Source organism: Abrus precatorius, unplaced genomic scaffold (assembly GCF_003935025.1).
Source record: "Abrus precatorius isolate BTA unplaced genomic scaffold, Abrus_2018 Scaffold10, whole genome shotgun sequence".
NCBI classification, from domain to species: domain Eukaryota; kingdom Viridiplantae; phylum Streptophyta; class Magnoliopsida; order Fabales; family Fabaceae; genus Abrus; species Abrus precatorius.
The window spans coordinates 10054900-10075116 of NW_020874292.1; the positions used below are offsets into that span (position 1 = coordinate 10054900).

Genomic DNA, 20217 nt, shown 5'->3' on the forward strand with positions numbered 1-20217 from the left:
TATGTTGGCATAAAAATTATTGCAGTGTTGATTCTTGATAAGGAATATTTACAACATTTGGATCAAAAGGAAAGTTGGCTTTTGTTAAACTACATGTAGCAGGAATATTAGTCAATTCAACAATGGCAAGAGTTATGTTCATTTGCATTAGTGGAGCTTGTTTCACTTGATAATTTACACCTTAATCCAAGAGTCTTCTCTTTAGTTACAATTATTAGTGTTTTATAAGACTTTAATTGTGGTTGATCAATTTTTTCTTGTGTGCATGGATTTCCTTAGGATAGGTTAATTTTTGTTGATAGTGCAAAATTCTCATTATTAGACTTAGAGCCTTTTATCATTTTTGTCTTTTAGTTTAGGACAACCAATAATGTAATTAGACCTACCACGAGTTATGTATATAAACTCTTTCTCCTAATCATATGGATGCTTTTAGATTGAAATTCTATTTTTTTATATTTTACTTTTATTTTGTTTGGTTAGAACTTCTAATTTGTAGATGAATTAATGCAATTTGATTAATATTTTTCCCTTCTCATAGTACTACAAAGTATTGATATATTGTTCTATAAGCATTCATCATGATCCAATAATAATAATGACCCTTTAATTTTCATTTTTGTTTGTTACTATTACCATACCTACCATAAGCAAAACAAAAATAGTTAGTTTATTAAAAAATATATAATAAACATAATAAATACATATTTATAAGTTGTCAAAATCTACACAAATAAGTATGATTGCCTAAATTTACAACCACGTTTGGAAGGTTGATATGAACCTCAAATTTGTGTTTATTATCATACTAGTTAACAAATGAAGGTTAAAATTATTTTATATGACAAATAACACCATTAAAAGTATCACATTTATCGAATTATAATTGAGTACACTTGTTCAAAATTTTCCTTTTCAAGTCTACTTTGTTATATAGTTAATAAAATGTTAGTATGTGCGGTTAAATTTTGCTTATTTTCACATATGGTTCTTAGAATGTAGCATCTCACTTCTTTAAGAAATTTTACAATTAATTTGTTCCCAAATTCTAAAACTTTAGCACTAAACACTTCACATTTATGGTTACATGTATTATCTATTTTTACTCATTTATTAAAATGAATCTTTATCTGTGGATTCTTTGGCCACTTAGACAAATAAGCTTAGGCCTTTTCATTTATTATTTTTAAATATGTCATGTTCATATTAAATTAAGGAATTATTATAGCCCTTGCACACTTCCATAATAAACTACTCAATTATAATTTTTTGTAGTTTATTCAAGTCACCAAGGTTCCATACAACAACTAGAAAACCACTTCCAATTCTCCTTATTCTCTATGTCCACAATGTCATATGCAATGATATAAAAATGATTGTAATTGCATCAACCTGCATAAACTCTTCCAACTGGAACATTATCTTTTTGAGAAAAGACTCCATCCAAGCAAGGAGGGGAATCCCATAACAACGAACCCAAGTCTCTCTCTGCACATACATCATACTAGGATGCCACTCAAATATATCATATAACCACTTCTCCCATAAATTCCTATTTATGAGAATAGTATCCTCAATCAACACCAGCATCCGACTCCACCAAGACCATATCATTCCTCATCGTAATGGTCTTAATATCCAATAACTCTTCTTGGAGTAACTCCTTCCTAACACAACCCAAACCTTGTTGGCGTTATAGTTGTCCTACCATAGCATGTCAACAATCATCAATTACCTCAGCATCAACCAAAAAATGTAGATGACACCATGATAGACGATGTTGAGTCGCTATCAAAATAACTAAGTTTTCTAAATATTTTGTAGTGTAGAGCCAAACCTAAGTCAATTCATTGAGACATATTCTCAGTCAAATTTAATTTTAGGTTTTATTTTAAAAAAATGCAAATAAGGTTTTTGAGGTTTTGAAAATTATAAATTATTTGAATTGAATTACAGACACAATAAAATTGAATAAAAATAAATTAAGAAATATCAATCTATAGAATATCAAATGCGTGTAATTCCAATTAACACAGTATCTAAATATTTAAATCTGAGTTTGAACAATCACTCAATTCAATTATTAATTCAATCAAATAACCTAATTAAACAGAGTTACGAATTAAATCAAATAATCATTTAATCTAATTCGTATTAATTATCAAATCAAGCATTAATCGAGTCCTAATTTGAATTCTAATAACAGAAAAGTTAATCACAATCGCAATACCCAATCCTGAGATTAGAGATAAGAAGAGAACAAACTCAGAGCAATTTAACACATAACTCAAGTCAGAATTATAGCGTTTGGATTCTGCGGATTGAACGAAAGGTTTAGCTTTCCATTAAAGCACTTAACCCATGCAAGAATGACAGAGTTTGAGAAAAGGTAAAAACAAATATTCTTATTTCGGCCAAGTCTCAAAATCTCAAAGTGTTTTTATCACCCCTTAAATCAAAACCTTATTAGTCTATTTATAAGCTTTGATTAGGGTAAACTAAATGGATAAAATTTGAGCCTTAATTATAACTACAAGCCCAAATACAATTATCTAATAACAAAGCGTCTAAATGCAATCTCGCAACAATATTCATCAAATCTACCTCAACTTCAAAAATAATAAAAAATTGAAATCAACTACGAATTCACCGATCCATATATGCATTTTGAAGCCCTGGATGTGTAGAATCTAATGCAACTAAAATCAGCCAAAAATGATATCCGTAGAAAAAGTTATGACCAAAAGAATAGTCATAGGTTAGAATTACCGAAAAATACAAAATTAAAATATTTATATGTAATAGGCCTAATTTATTCCAATAAGTAGAAAATAGTAAGAACTCTAAAAACAAAGCACATTAAAAGTGTTTATAAACCAAAATAAAACTATAAATATAAACCTAAAATATGTCACATCAGACCATGACTCTTTCTTACGCACACATTCCCTAGTAACACTAGGTTCAGGCATCACCTTACCCTTCAACTTGTCAATATAGGATATTCCCATTCAACGCTCCTATCCTAGATCAAACATACACCTGTTTTTTGCAACCTTATCATCCCTTTTCCTTGCCGACGGCATCACTTGCAAGTGACTTGAAAGATTGATTTGCAAGTGCTAGGAACCAATAACAATAGAACCCAGACTTTTCTCCAAACCCTCCGCATCACGCACATTTGAGAATCTGACGAAGCCAAACTTTTGTCCCATCTTATCACGTTTTTTAGGGACAAAGGTGTCAGCCATCGAACCCCACCACTAGAATATTTTCCATAACACACTGATCTCTTGATTCTCTAACACATTCGTGGAGAAGAAAGACATTGAATTGTTTAACACCTTTTCTAGATGACCTCCAAACCCACCACCATGAACTATCACCTTTAACCTCCACTGTCTACAATCAACCTTCACATAAACCCCCTGGCTCAAGACATAATTACTTTAAATTTGAATTTTGTTAGATATAATTATTATCTTTTACAAACAATGGTAAAATAATGCCTTTTTCTAAAAGAAAAGAAAATGATAAATGATGCCCTTATTGTTAATTACTAAAAATTTGTGTTAATAAATAAAAATAAATTCAAGATAATAGATTTTTAAAATTAAGTAAAATTATAAAAATAAATTATTTAAATAAAGTTATATAATTCCTATGTTTATTAAATTGTGGTGGTGTATGAAAATTTTAAAATTTAAGTTCCAATAATAGTATTTGTGAGGGATAATTTTTTTTTTTTAAGAAAAAGTAAAACATGAGATATTTGATGGGGAAAAAGGTTGCGTAACTTGCTGAAAAATCAGTTCATCCTAGACATTTTTCGTTTAATTGCAAGCATTTAACTTTATAATAAAAAGTTAGATATTTTATCAGTAATTTAGATTGTAGAAATATATTGAAATGATGACAACTATTTTTCAATTCTTAAAAATATGATTTTTTTTTGCATTAATGCATTTTTAAATTTTATTTTTGTCTTTAAAAATATAAAAATATGTACTTTTAATCTTTAGTAAAAAAAATAAAATGTGTAATTTTTGAATAAATAAGTTAATTAAATATTTATTTAATAAATTCATATAAAAAGTTTGGATCATAAATTATTTTGATAAACATCAATTGAGATTTTATTAAACTATGTTTAAAAAAATTATAATGGTTATGAATTATTTTTATTAGTTTTATTAAGTTATATGGAAAATGCTCCAAACAAGTAATAACTCTTAATAATATATTACCATAAATATATTTTGGTTAAGTAACGCATTTCTATAAATATTTTATTACTTTTTTATTCTCATAAATTTTAAAATTTTATGCCATTGTTAATTTGTTATTAATATTGTTGTTTTTGGATGAGATAATTAAAAATTTTAGAGAATTTAAAATTTTAAAAAATTCAAATTTTATTATTTTAAAATATTTTATTTTAATATAATAATTAATTTTTTTTTCATTTAAAATATTTTTGTTTGAAAAGAGTTAAATTACTTACATTTAAAAAAAATAATAAAAGTATCACTATATTTGATCAAGTTAATTAAAATATGAAATTTTAATTATTAAATTAATCATGATTAAATAAAAATATGAATGAAACATATAATAAATAAAAATAAGTACTTCTAAATTCTCACACTTTTTTAGAATTTAAAATTTTTTATATTTTAATCTATTAAATTTTTCCACTAAAATTTCAAACAATAAATTTTAACTTGTAATATTATAAATTCTTTTAAAAGAGTGAATTATTCACTTGAAATATCTCATTCAAATGTACCCTCAGCAATAAAATGATATTCATCTAGTTAAATTGCTTTAAAAATATTTTAAAGTATAATTTTGTTTAAACCACATATATCTTTTATTAGAGACAATCATATTAAAATTGAATAAAATTATTATGACTGACAAAACTTTTTTTTTTTAGTATTTAACACAATTACATTCATTTATAAAATTTGAACTCAAAATATTTTTAAATTGTCATATGATATGGCATGTCTAAATATATGTTTTTAAATAAGTAAAAATATAATTTTTTTAAATAAAAAGTTTAAAATAATTAAAGTTAATAAAATAGTCTAAAAAAATTAAAATCAAGTTTAATTATGTATATGAACCGTCCTATTTTATCTAAGGAAAATAATTAACGTACTTTAGAAGTAAATTTTAGTTAATTTATTCCATTCAATAATAATTTATAGACATAATTTTTTAATTCAACAATTGATTTTAGATTATGAATAAGTAAATTAAATTTACAAAATTTGATAAAACTTATTTAATTCTAACAAATAATACAAATTTTTAAATATAAATGAATATTAATTATAAGATTATGTAATTATGAATGTTGAATTTGTTCAGATTCTGACATGCATAATAATAAAAATAGGATTATATGATTAAACAATTCAATAATAAAATTGAATATCTATAAATAATTATTAAACAAAATGAATTAAGATGACTTACTCCCGATTAAGTATACCCCTTCCTATATCTAAGGACAAGAATCTTTTGCTCCGTAGCCGCTATATCAGCTACGGCGTGGTTTAAGGCACAATATCTAACATAATTAGCGAGGCTAAATATTTTGCAATATTTATCCCATTCCCCATAATACCCTCAATACAAGCACTAGCTTCAAGCTGTGCTCGTTTGAAATTAAATATCTCTATAAATACGCAATGGCAAATTCGGCATCTCACTTTATAAAACTTTAATTTTAGCATGCAGACACAGATTTATGATCAACCCGTAAAAAACGGTGACAGCCCCAAATCCAATAGAAGAAAGGAAACCCGCAGAAAACGTGCTAGCACACAGTTCAAAAAGTGACTCTCATGTACGGCAAATTAAAATATCAACGCTACTTAATCTGATTCCAATCCATTCTGATTTGATTCGCACCTTCGAGCTTCAGATTCTTTTTGGTTTATAAAATTTGAAGGAACATGCAGTCTTTAAGCATCAAGTTTTGCCTGGGTTTACGGTCAGCCGTTATGACGGACTCCGAGGCGGTGATGAATTGCAGGAACCGGAGGAGAGGGAATTGGAGAGTGATCGTAGCGTGCGGCGGTGCGGAGAGGAACTGGAATGAGAGTTTGAGCTTGTCTCGGAGCCACAATTACGCCATGTTGAAGCACCGGATGGACGCAGCTGCCAAGTCTGAGGTTACTGTTTTTTCTTGGGAAAAATGTTTTTTTTTTTTTTTTATGATGAATGCGGTTTCTTATTTTGGGGAATTTGAAACGTTAGAATTATGAAGAGGCTGCGAGGATTCGTGACTCGTTGAAGTGCTTTGAAGATGATGTGCCGGTTCTGCGTCTGCGGAGGTTGTTGAAGGAAGCTATTGCTGACGAGAGATTTGAGGTGTGTCTATTTTTGTTATTAATTTGTGATTTTCTGTTGATTGAAAGCTCCACGTTTTACTTGTCTCTCTCTTTGTCGTCAACCATATAGTTGGGACATATGACAAGTTTATGTTGCTGTTTACATTTATTTGACTTTTTTTTGTGTGTGTTTGTGACCCAATGTTCTAATACACATTGTTGAATGCAGGACGCAGCAAGATATCGTAATGAGTTAAATGAAATTGCCCCACATTCTCTCTTGAAATGTTCGAGTGATGTTACAACCTCGGTAGGAATACTACTTTTACTAACAACAATTGTATTGTGACCTAAGATGGTTCTTTCTTGCTATCAAGTTAACTGCCACAGTATAATAATTAGTTCAATGCTAAGTAGCTCTCTTGGAAAATCAATTTAACCCATGGTTTTCATGTGGGTTGATACATCTGTTTGGGATATCATACTTCCCAAGTTTCAGGATACCATTTCTTTTTAAGAACTAAATGTTACATTTTTCTTTTTCCTTTTCATGTAGAAAACTGTACACTTCTGATTTTTTGGTTTGTAATTAGTTGTACCTAAAAATAAATTTGTTCCTATAAATTCCTAAAGGAAAGAAATGAGAATTCCTATTTCATGTGAGTCGCCACATAATTGTAATTATGTAGTTTTTAACTGTATATTTTCAACTTATTCAGGGAATCCGAGTCCAAGTTAAGAGTGTATATATAGAGGGCAGAAGTCAGCCTTCAAAGGAGATATATTTCTTTGCATATAAAATCAAAATTACCAATAACACTAACCGCCCTGTTCAGCTTCTCAGAACGCATTGGATTATAACTGATGCTAATGGTAAAACTGAAAATGTCTGGTGAGTTAACTATTCTTTTCTACGCTATCTACGTTCTTTATGCTTTCAAGGTTTTTTTTCATGTCCTTTTAAACTCGCGTTTGTTCAAGTTCAATGTAACTATCTTCACTTTCCACATGCAGGGGAATTGGGGTTCTTGGTCAACAACCAGCTATACTTCCTAGGACTAGTTTTGAATATAGTTCTGCACGCCAATTAAGCACACAAAATGGTCGAATGGTAAGTTTTTTTTCTCCTCCTCAGATGTCATCCGACCCTAGTGTGAAAAGGTTTTTGTTGTTGTTCTTTTATGATGTTAGATAATAAGAGTTGCTTTGAGTTTATTAATTGAAGATAGTATGCCCTTGGAATATTGCTCTTAGTGTTTGGTGCATTAAATTGATGCATTAGAGCTTTAGATGGCACGAGTATTATGGAATCAAACAGTGGATGTTATCAGCAAGATAGATAAAAAAAGAAAAATCAGATTATTTATGTTATGTACGACTGAAATCTAATGTAACTATCTTCACTACTCCTCAACAGTGGTGTTTATTGTTGACATGCGATATAGGTGAGTGAATATATAGAAAGACATTCATTCCAATGCTCGAAGTCAATTAATAATTGTTGAGAGGGACTCTTAGCCGTGTAAGAGAAATCGGATTATTTGGGTTTGTGCCAACTGTTGAAGAGTTCTGAGGTCTCCCATGATGGAGTTGTTGGGAATATTATTCTATTCATAGTGACATATGTTCACAACAGTTTCTTATAACTGTTTTTTTCCTTCTATCTTTTCACATCACATTACTCGCCTTATTTAATACTTATCTGTTTTTTCTTTCAATCACTCATTTAATTGTAAAAAAAGATATGAAGAATACGAGTAAGAATATAATTTTGATTGGGAATTTTCAAAAGGAGATCCTCATGGGGATTTAGGCCGAGATATGGGATACCCAACTGAGCTCAACCGATAGTTACAGATCCAACACTGTCGATGGCATTTGGCCTGGGTCCAGAATAGTTAAGAATATTGATTAATTTGCTTCAATCAATCAGTTGTTATTTTTTCTGACAAAAAAAAAAAGACATTTTATATTCTTTTGCTTGATTCCTCGAAAGCTTGTATCTAGAAAAACCTGTAATAGACCTTTGAAGATAAACATATTTGGTCATTTAAGTCATAGTTGATGGTGCTATGACATGAAACCAAAAAAAAAAAAATTATGATCAATTTTGTAATCAGCACTAAACGGATCAATTACTGGAAAAACAAAAGCAAAAGTTAAAGGCTTAATTGAATTTGACGGTCATATATAGATGATTGACTGCATCCTTTTTCACTATTTTATGTCTACTTTCACGTCAATGCCTAATATGTACTATCATTTTAACTTTGCATAAAAGGGAGGAAAATAATGATTGTACTCATTTGATACTTATTATCAATGACTTAAATAAATGTCTGTTTAATTCATGATTGACTTCAAGTTTCAAGCATTTCTAGATCTCTTTCCTTTCAATTGAACATAAAGCTAACTAATCTCCTATAATGCAGGAAGGTGACTTTGAGATGATACATGTTGATCGAGTAGGCTCGAGAGCATTTAACGTGGCCATTGCCCCTTTTTCTCTTGCTCTACTTGGAGATGATGATGGTCAAACTATTTGAGATAGAATTACACCATCACCTTCTTAAAATGCGCAAAAGAAGCATCGATTGGTTGTCAATATCATTGAACAAGATATGCTCACGCCTCACAGTCGTATTAAGAAATTAAAGCTGGCTATGTGCATTAGAGAATGAGTGATTGTAAAGGTTTAGCCTTACAGATTTTGTATTTGTATTTGTATTCTATTTTCTTGCTTTCTGGTTAGAACCTTATGTTGTTGTATGGTGTGTACAGAACTCCAGAAAGAAATCAATTTTCATGTGTATATATTGACCTTTCAAGTTGTATTATGCTTTCAACCCTGACTAAATAAAAAAAACATTGAAAATGCATAGAGAAGAAACTGAGAAAGAGAACTGGTGATGTAATTAACTTGGGGTAACCAAGGTGAAGGAGATGGACTTTTAATAGCAATTATCAAACGAATATATCAAATCAGTTACTAAGAAGAAAAGAATACTATAATTATTAAGATTACGTTTATTTGCATTTTTTAAAAGAGTTTTTTCTTTTTTAAAATGAAAAAAAAAGTATTTTAAAAAGAATTTTAAACATTCGGAAAGCACAAACATTTTCACTTAGTTAATAATTATCAGAATTTAATTTTGAGTTTCAAATTATTATCGGAATTGAATATAGTATCAAAAAATGGCATAATAACCGTTTGAGCTTTCAAATCAGGGATGATATGAAGTCGTGCAGGAATCACTTTCTTGTGTTAGAAATCGCAAGGCATACCGACCGAGTGAGTGAGTTTTGCCCGTGTTTTGTGTTAACCATGCGATAGTCATGTCCTTTCACAAGTCCATTGCCGGTTTGGCTTGTGCGTAAGCTGCAAGGATATTAAAACCATACATATATGTATGAAGGCCATTCTTTTAGATAAAAATAGTATATTGGAACGGTAATACCACACATATATTAAAAATTAATTAAACTTAATTAATTTTAAAATTTAAATAAATTTTTAAAAATACCCAACTTTTTATTTTAATATTTATTATTTATAATATTTAATGATTAAATTTAATTTTTAGTTCTCATAGATAAAATTATTCTTATTTAATATATATATATATATATATATATATATATATATATAAAGAGAAAGAGCGAGAGATATTTGATTCAACAACCACTTTAAATTTAGTTGAATGCTGTTAAAATTCTAAATAATATTTTTTGTTTGAATTGCACTAGTTTTAATGTTCTACTTTAAAATTGAATTATTATATTATTAAATTGAATTTTATATCTGTATAACATATACGTACGCATTTTTTATATTTATATATTTAAATTTTTTAAATAAATTAAATAATCGAAAGACCGGTTAAAATACTAGTTTTGAATATTTAAAATTTATTTAAATATTTATTTTAGTTTTGTTTAATGAAGGCACGATTTAATTTTTAATATGCTTAAAAAAATATACTATTAATGTAATTTTTTTATTTTTTTATATATTAATTTTTTTAAAAGTGCTTTTTTATTTATAAAAGTGATTGCAACTATAAACTTCGTCCTATAAAAGTGGGTTGACTACCGATTGACTGCAAGCATCACACTCACACGTCGAAGTCATTTTTTAAAAATTTAGTTTTGTTAATTGTAATCATATTTAAATAATAATTTTTATTAAAAAAATTCTTTTGATAAATATATAAAAGTGTAATAAATATTTTTAAACATACATTTTATTATTATTGGTTACGCAAACTTAGGGTCATATTTAAAATTTTTAGATCTCTGACAAAATTATTATAACAAATTAGTGTAATGTAAATTACTAATTTTTATATTGTTTTAAAAAAAATTGAACTTTTAAATATTTTATCAAATTTTGTAATTTTTAAATTATAAAATTTTATTCTTAAAAGAAAATACTTTTCATAGTTTTTATTGTAAATAATAATAATTTTTTATAAACATTTATATTAGTAATAAAATATCTTAAAATATTAACATTTATATTCATAATTTTAAATAAATTTTTAATATGTGTAACACGTTATAAAAACTTATATGATAAGTTTTTATTGAAAATTATAGTATATAATGTATTAATATTATTAAATAATACAATTTTTAATAAATTTGTTTATCATATTCCTTTAAACATATTAAAAAATAATTTTTAAATTACATAATTTTATTAATAAAAAATAATACAGTAAATTTATAATAAAATAATTTAAATTGGTATATTTTTTAAAAAATAAAAAAATATTTAAAATTAACTGCAGACCTAAGGTTCCCGACTCTACTTAAAAATCATTTTTAAATATTAAATTTAATAAAATTATATGCTTTTTAAGGATCTTGTTAACTATTATCTTTAAAGTATTGGTTAAAAAGATTGTATTAAAATTATTTTAAAATTGTATTAAAAATTATTCTAACTCTACGTATAAATAGAATTTTTAATAAAAGAGATTTTAGGATAATAGGTGACGTCTTAAAGTTTTTTTACTACAACACTTCTTGCTTGAATAATGGGTAACGTCTTCCTTGTTAACATAGTTTTCTCCTTGACATGACTGATAATTTTAAGTTGATTATTTTTTTATTATATAAAATTTAATAAAATTATTAATTAGTCTCTTAAAATACTAATTAAAGAATCAATAAATCATTCAAAAATATGTTGAGTGTATTAAAAATTATTTAAAAAGTTTTAGATCATTATATTTTTAATAAAAATAATCTTTAATTTTTTTACTTAGACTATGCATATAATATATAGATCTCTCCTACTCGAATTCAAGTACATGTGTTAAGATGAAATAATTTTTTTATCAATTAATTTATATACTCAAAGATAAATTCTTTTAATAGTATCGTAAGAACTCTGGTTAATATTTTTTAAATTTGATATTATCTTTTTATTTGGTTAGGAAAAATTATTATAAAAATTATGTGCATAAATTTTATCCATTTTTTATGCCCTTCTATTTGATATCTTTTCCATTTATTTGGTACGATCTTGAATCTTAATTTAACTTGAATCTTTAGGAGGAAAAATCTTAATTAAACTTTAATCGTTAGGAGAAAATGAGAAAGTTGTCTAAGTTGTATTTACTATTGATTTCTTTAGTTTGAATTGCGTGATTCTCCATTTGTTTGATATAAATAAGTTTAATTAATTTTAAATTTAAGCTAATTTTATTTTTCCATTGATTTTTTATTCAATTTTAACTTTTTAGGTTATTTTGTTTAAATATTTAATAATTTATTATAAATATAATATTAGGATTTGAAGAAAATAAATTTTAATATTTTTAATTATTTTAAGTGTAATTATATATATCTACATATATACATATAAAAAAAGTTAAAATATTTTAATATTTAATGTCAAACTTTATCATTTATATTATTTAATAATTTTTATAAATTTTTTAATTAATAAATTCTATAGTTAATTTAAAAATTTTATCAAATAAGTTAATTTTATAAAATTTAATACTAAATTAAAATAATTTAATATTTTATTATATTACTTTTTAATAGATAATATATTTTTAAAAGATGAATAAATATCAAATTTTGAATAATGTAAACGTTGATACATATAATTATAAAGATAATTAAGATATTTTAACAATTAAATTAATTAATTTTATATTTTATAAAAATTTATTAAATAATATAAATGTTTAAATTTAATTCTTGATGTCATTTGATCCTAACACTAAGGATTAAACTTTGATATTTATATTATTTAATATTTTTTATAAAATAAGATATTAAATAATTTAATTAATTATTTAAAAAAAATTATCAAATAAATCAATTTAAAAAGTTATACAAAAATAAAATTAATAAAGACTTTAACATATTATTTTATTTTAATAAATAATATATTTTTAAAATATGAACAAATATTAAATTTTAGATAACATATTTATAAACATCAAACTTATATAAAATTTAATATACATAATCATAAAAAATAATATAAAATAATTTATCATTTATATTAATCAATATGTCACATTTTATAAAAAAAGTTGTTAATATATAAGTGTATAAATTTTGCTTGTATTCTGGCGCGTTAAATTTCAATTGAAACGTGCACAGATTTGGCTCGATTGTAATTTAATTTGATTGAGTTATTATATTTAGTTGTTTGAAAGCTTTCAACGGATCCCAATTGCTGCTATAATAATTTGCTTTTAAATCATATATTCAGTTAACTACCTAAATTCAAATGTTTTTTTTTTATTATTATTGAAATTTCAACTTATCTCCTCAAAACTTTTTTATAAGAAGGAGCTAGTAACAATGGTATATTCATCGAACAAATTTTCATGAATTCTATCTATTTATTGTTCTGTTTATTCAATAAAAATTTTTGGAAGAGTCTATGAATCTTGAAAGATTTTTAAGGACAGAGCTCTTTTTATGTCTTAGGTTGTTAGTATTTTCTTTCTATTTGTTTCAACATTTCGTATGTCATTGTCGCACCAAGTTGCGTGCTTGCGCAGAACCAACCTCAAATCTCATTGTAAGCTCAAATGCTAAACTCATTCTTTATTCATTGTGTAAACGTTGTTTTCTCTCTCGCTGAATTTTAGGAAATGGTGGTAAACCAAGTTTTAGCTCAGTTTTTACTTTCTCTTAGTTTAGTTTACATGTATTGCTACAGTGTTATCTTGCGTTTTGGATTTGAATGAGTGTCTATGAGAGTAATCTGAATGAGATTCTAATTTTGTATTTTTTTAATGAGATCTAATTTTTGAATCAACGATGATGAGAGATGAGAGATGAGAGAAAAGTTATTATTCTCTACAATTCAAAGGCATTAAGCCTAAATTTGGTATATTACTTTACGTGTTTTAATTATATTTTTCATTAAAATTAGTGTTAAAGTATAAATTAATGCTAATATTTCATAACAAAAAGTTGTTTATTTAATTACAAAATTAAGACTTTTTTTATGGGAGAACAACGTAAAATATACTTATAATATTATATCCAAGATTTATTTTTGGTTACATTATAAATTAAGTTCATATACTTGACATTTTCTTTAATTTGATCCCTACATTAAAAAAAAAGTTACAATTTAGTTCTTAATTCTTACCCAAGTAAATATTTTAGTTAGCCCTTACTATTAAAAAAGTTAACAACGTTAAATGAAAAAAAGCAAAACATAAAATTTAAGTAAAACTTTAATTTTAATTAAAAAGTTAAGAGAAAACATACTTAAAAATTACATCTAAATTTTATCTTCCAAAAATTGAATTAGATTTGAAAGTAGATAAAGAAAAGATTAGTGGAGCCCTAAGTACACGAGAGCTATTTGGAGTAGTCCTTTACGTTCACACAAAGAATCCCAACTAGAAAGTCCCAGCCATTACGTTCAACACTTGATAGATAAAAGCACTTGAATCTCCTCCTCTTGCTAATGTAAATTAAAACTAAATAGGGTTCCTCTTCTTCGTGCACTCAACTTTCAAGCTACGCAGACCATTTTCCTTCCATTGTCACCGAAATGAAAGGTATGTCCCTTTCTCCCAATAATTTCTCCATGAATTTGTGCAGACGATCACAACATGATCGTTTGGTATATTCACAATCTTTTTTTACACATTTCTTTGATTTAATTTGTAGAGTCAAGTTTGAATTTTTCACAATTATTATTACAGTTTAAGAGAGATTAAAAAGAGAAAAGAGAAATATGAGATAAAATATGTGATGAGAGAGAAAATAAACGATAAAAAGAAGAAATAAATTGTACAAAATAAGATTTTGTTATAAGTGTATTATTATCTTTTTTAGTTTACTATAAAATCACTGCAATATAATGATACCAAAATGGTTCAATATAGTAATGAAGTCATTTGAATATATTTTATATGTTTAAAATTAATTTTACACATAATTAAAATTAAAATTTGTATTCAATAAAATTGATTTTAATCAGGTATATGACTTATTAAAGTTTAATATATATATATATATATATATATATATAATTAAGCTTTATGTTTTAATATTTAAATAAATAGTTTATTTAGCTGAACTTGCTCTTAAAATTTATTCCAAAAACAAATAAATTTTCTCAAAATTAATAAACAGAACCTAGAGCAGCTATTTTTTTTTTTCAACATCTTCATTTTTACTTTCTTTCTATTAGTTCTATTTTCAACTTTTCGTTATGAAAGATACTCAATTATATGTTTCCTTATACACCGATGGTTCATTTTTTATTTTAATTTATTATGATTTTTCTTTTATGAAATCTGCATGAGCGCGTCTTAATCTTGCTACGTACACACAGAAAAAATCAACTAATATTGAAGTTCATAACAATTTTTACACTTTGGATGTTAAATAAATATGTAAAAAAACCTATAATTTCGTGAAAGTGAAGTATGCGGTTTTTTGTAGAATGTTTTTAGTTATTTCTAAAACAAGAGAAAGCGATAGAAAACGCGTTTTCCTTAAGAATGAAGTTATGAAATGTTACACCCCTCAACTAAGCTGTTTTTTTTGTGAGAGCTGTGTCAGATCTCTCTAGTTTTTCTTCTTTTCGGTGATGTAATCAACTGTAATATTCCTCAATCCTAATAAGACTCGTGAAAACTTCCACTTCAAAATATCATTATAATTTTTTTATTCTATTATTGATATTTTATTTTCTAATTTTATAAAAAAAATTGTTTATGTAGCCTTATTTCATTTAATAAAATTATTTTAATAAGAGAATGTGGTATAATAAAATTATTTTAATAAAAAATCCTCTACTTATTACTAATGTATTTTAACTTTTACGAGATGAAATGCGTTTGAAATTTTATTTCTTTTTTGTGATAAGGACCGAAAAATTAGAGGTCAGCAGCTATATACGTTAATTAGTTCGAATATCTAAAAGTTTAAATCAATATAAGGAGAGTTTGCATAACTAACTTAAAAGCTCACTACTTATTTTTATTGCGATTCTTTAATTATAATTATAATGTAAAGGTTTAAACTAGCCACTAAAAGGTTGATTAAAACTAATCCTTAAAAGTAATTATGCGTACAATTAAAAAAATTATATCTTTGTATTTAATAAAATGTTAAGAATATAATGACGTAGACACATTATTAAAAGAGTGAAAAAAAAAATTGGGGGCTGTTGCCGGTGAGACCTTTTAAAGATCAGTTCAATGAACCCAAGCTTTTGGTTCCGTTATTTTTACCTAGTAATTTTATTATAATAACTAAAATTTCTTATTTTAAAATTATATAATTTTTTATTTCAAAAATTAAAATTATCACAATTTAATTTATTTTAATTTTTCTTTAAAGCACAAAAAAAATTTATAGTTTAATTTTTATTAACATTATTTTTTCACAGTCTAATTTTTATTTATATATTATAATTTTCTAAATCTTTTCATGCTCTACTTTCTTTTTTTAAATGTGTTAAAGGTGAAAATTATTTATATATTGTTGTATGTTTTTATTAAAGATGAGAATATTTTATATTTATTTTATTATTTGATGTCGAAATTAACTTTTAAAACTCTTATAATAATGATATGTTTTACTGTTTCATGCAAAATAGGTTGAACTCGTTTAATTTCTTGAACTATTAAAAAAATGTAAATTTATGAAAAAAATATTTTGATAAAAATTTAAAATAAATGTTTAACAATGTTGTAACAAAAATAAAATAAAATAAACTGTAATTCATTTTAATTTTTTAAGAAAAAAAGTTATATAATTTTAAAATAAAAGAAAGAGTTATGTAATATATGTATCTTTTAAAGGGGAAAGGAAATATAATTCACTCTAGTATTTAATTAGCACTTTATGTGGATAATATTGTTTATTTTTTAATTCACTTATATTTCTATATATATATATCCAATGGAGTTGCTGATGCTCTTCGGGGGTTTTCTTTTTAATCTGATTCCAAAGTGTAGGAAAAAAGAGAATGTCTAATCATCATCATAATCAATCAATCATAAAATCAACGCTAACAATTATAGCAAGAATTATTAAAGTATAAAGAATTTTTTTAAAAACCATAATTAATAACCTTTAATTTAAAATCAATAATCAAATTTTATATTATAAATAAGGGCACTTTATTTAATAATTAAAATATTTAATAAAATTTTTATTGTTTACAACTTGTCAGACATATTTTTTAATATCGAAATTATTTAAAAATAATGTATAAATTATTTTTTTAATATAATACATTTACTTTTTACATATTTTTTTATTAATTTTATTATAAACTTTTAAGATAAAATTGTTATTCAATTTTTTATTTTATAAATATTTTAAAAATGCTTGTAAATTTATATGTTTATATTTATAAAATATATTTTACTACTTTATATAAATTTTTATATTTTCTGGATTTATATATAAATTTCATAATACTTAATATATCATTTTGATTATTTGAAAATAAATTAAAATTTAAAATTATTATCATTTTATTAAATTTTTATCAGTTTTATATATATATCATATGTGGTTATAGAGTTAAATTAAAATTTTTTATAAAAAATTAATATTTCAAATATTTTTAATATATATATATATATATATATTTACTTATAAAATATTTTTTATTTAACTATTAAGTTATATATATATATATATATATATTATTTTTTTAATAAAATACAAGTGTTAACTAGTTTTCAACAAAAAAATTAAACAAATTATTAAAAATCAGCCAACAAATTCAACAAGGAATGTCTCAAGTTGATTGATGTGGAGTTTTAGGTTTATGAGTTTGTTAAGACGTCCCTAAACCATGCTGTCACCAAACTATTGAATCCAAAGCATAGAAAATATGTTTAGCAAGCATATGCATATATATCATCGGCTCTTATTTTCACAAACGACAATCATATCTTATTTGCCAATCTAGAGCTTTCGCGTATAATATTAAATTTATAACTCAAATGGGTTAGTGGAGCCTTTTATTTTCATTGTCGTTTAATAGTAACTTGGCCCAAATTAATGGGTAAAAAAGTCAATGTAAAAGCCATAAAATGTGGGGATTCATTGAAATTAGGTACCCGGCGGGTGAGCTTAATGTTGCTCACTGTCACAATCGATCCAGTGCCACGGTGTTTCGCTTTCATTCAAACTCAACCAAAGCCAGATTCCATTTACTGTTTGCATGTACCATCTCTTTCTCTATAGGACCACTAAACCAAAAACAGTTGCTTCTTCTCATCCATGCCTCTATATCAAAACAATCATTTAAATGGCTATTCAAAAAAAGATTTTGATAATTACGTGTAAAGGATTATTATTCTTATGTCATATGTATAATTTTTCTTTTATAACACTTTATTATTAAAAGATAATTTTAAAAAGTTATGTATAAAAATTTAAAAGATAACTAAATTAAAGAGTTTAATCTTTAAAATACTTTTTTAGATTTAAAATACATTTCTTCTCTAATACTTATATTTATTTTCTTGATGATTTGACATAAAATTATCGTATAATAATTATCATATTCAATTTTTTCCTTTTATTTTGAACAGTAAAATATTTTTGTTAGTATAATTTCTATTTAAAAGAAATAAAACTGCTTATATAAACATTATTGATTTACATTAATGATATGAAGTCAATTATATTAACAAACAATATTGTTTGTATAATATTTTGATATATATTATTGATATATCACATATCATGTTAGTTATATTATTAAGATAGATATATTGACAACACTTATCTTAGTAAATATATATATATCGAGATCGAGAGAAAGAGAGAGAGAGATTTTTTAATTGTGTAGGCTAACCAATTTGTAAAAGTTATTTTGTCATCATCTTTCATATACTTTCTTATTTTTGTCTTTTTAATGTAAATATTTGTCCTTTCTTTTGATGGTTTTTAATTGATAAGACTAATGTTATTTCTATACCTTATGTTCTATGCTTCCCCATACCTGTATCTAAGTTATCATCACGTGTTGCTAAAATTGTTATTATTAACTGTCCTGCAAAAGTTTGATTGAGATATGATAACTTTAGAATGGATTACAGTTTTAGCAGTAGTTAATGACAATAAGTTGCGGAGGGATGTATAAAAATAAAGTGCATAAATAATATTACTTCGTTAATCAATAATGAGGAAATCATTAAACTCACATGGAAAAAGAAAATCTTTGTTGATATTATATTTGTGTAAATGTATTTTGAGGGTGTCATCATTATCATCGGTCATCATAGCTCATATAAATTCCTTACTTCAACGGATGCTTTTGCACTAAGCTTTATGTACATAACATAATTACCTCTCTTCTCATTTTTCAATCATCAATAGAAAAAAGTTAATAAATACATGCGATTACGGATTTTTAATACTATGCTTTAATTTATCTTAATAATTAATATTGACTTTTAATATCAATGTTGTTCATACAAATTATTGAAATAAAATTAAAATTTTAATTAAAAATAACATAAAAACATTTAAGTATAGTAAATATTTTATTTCTTATAAAAAATATTTTACAAAAATTTCATATAAATTGATATATCATATAAAAATATATTAAATGTAAACTGAGATAATTATTTGTTAAAAAAATATGTTAGCTAGTTATTCATTCTTTTAAAGGTAAGATAAAAGGTAAAATTATAAAATTTAGTAAATTTTTTATTAGTAAAAAACTAAAATATGTTGTGAAGATAAAATTGAGTATAATACATGTTTTTTCCAACTAAGTTTGTTATATTATATTTTTTAAAAATTATACATGTTGATAAATCAATCTATTATTTACATTTTAATGCTTACATGAGTGTTTTGTTTTGTTTTATTCTCTTTCATATTGATAATGTTATAATATGGATAAAAAGATAAAAGTGTATTTTTTTAATTACATTAACTAATTTATAAACAAATATCAATTATAAAGACCAAATACATATAATTAAATCTTTAAAACTAAATGTATAATTAAACCTTTATAATATTACACTTGAAAATTAATAATTTTTGGATATAGTGATTGATATTTTATAGCATTTATATCATTGAGAATAAGTGAAATAAAAAAAAATCTATAAAATGAGTAATATAATTTAAAAATAAAAATTAAATATTACAAAATTAAAATAAACAATTTTTTTTATCTTTCACTCACCGGATCACTTTTAGATACAATGAGCATTAATAATGCATGAGTGTTAGTTTAGCGACATTTATAATTATAAAAGAATTACCATATTTTATCTTTATTTAATATAAAAATTATAAAGTATTTTTTATTCAAGATTTATGGAGTTACACACCTACCATTGAGTGTCTACCTAGAAAAACATAATTTTTTACA

The 20217-nt window shown here is 24.5% G+C and overlaps 1 protein-coding gene across 1 annotated transcript; it reads left to right on the forward strand.

Annotated features, from left to right (window-relative positions):
• The first annotated feature begins 5761 nt into the window (after nucleotides 1-5761).
• Nucleotides 5762-9201, forward strand: LOC113853113. The gene is made up of 6 exons (XM_027483567.1): nucleotides 5762-6188; nucleotides 6274-6387; nucleotides 6577-6657; nucleotides 7067-7239; nucleotides 7362-7458; nucleotides 8780-9201. The coding sequence occupies exons 1-6, from the start codon at nucleotides 5970-5972 to the stop codon at nucleotides 8891-8893; spliced, it is 798 nt and encodes a 265-aa protein (XP_027339368.1). The 5' UTR covers nucleotides 5762-5969; the 3' UTR covers nucleotides 8894-9201.
• Nucleotides 9202-20217: the final 11016 nt, after the last annotated feature.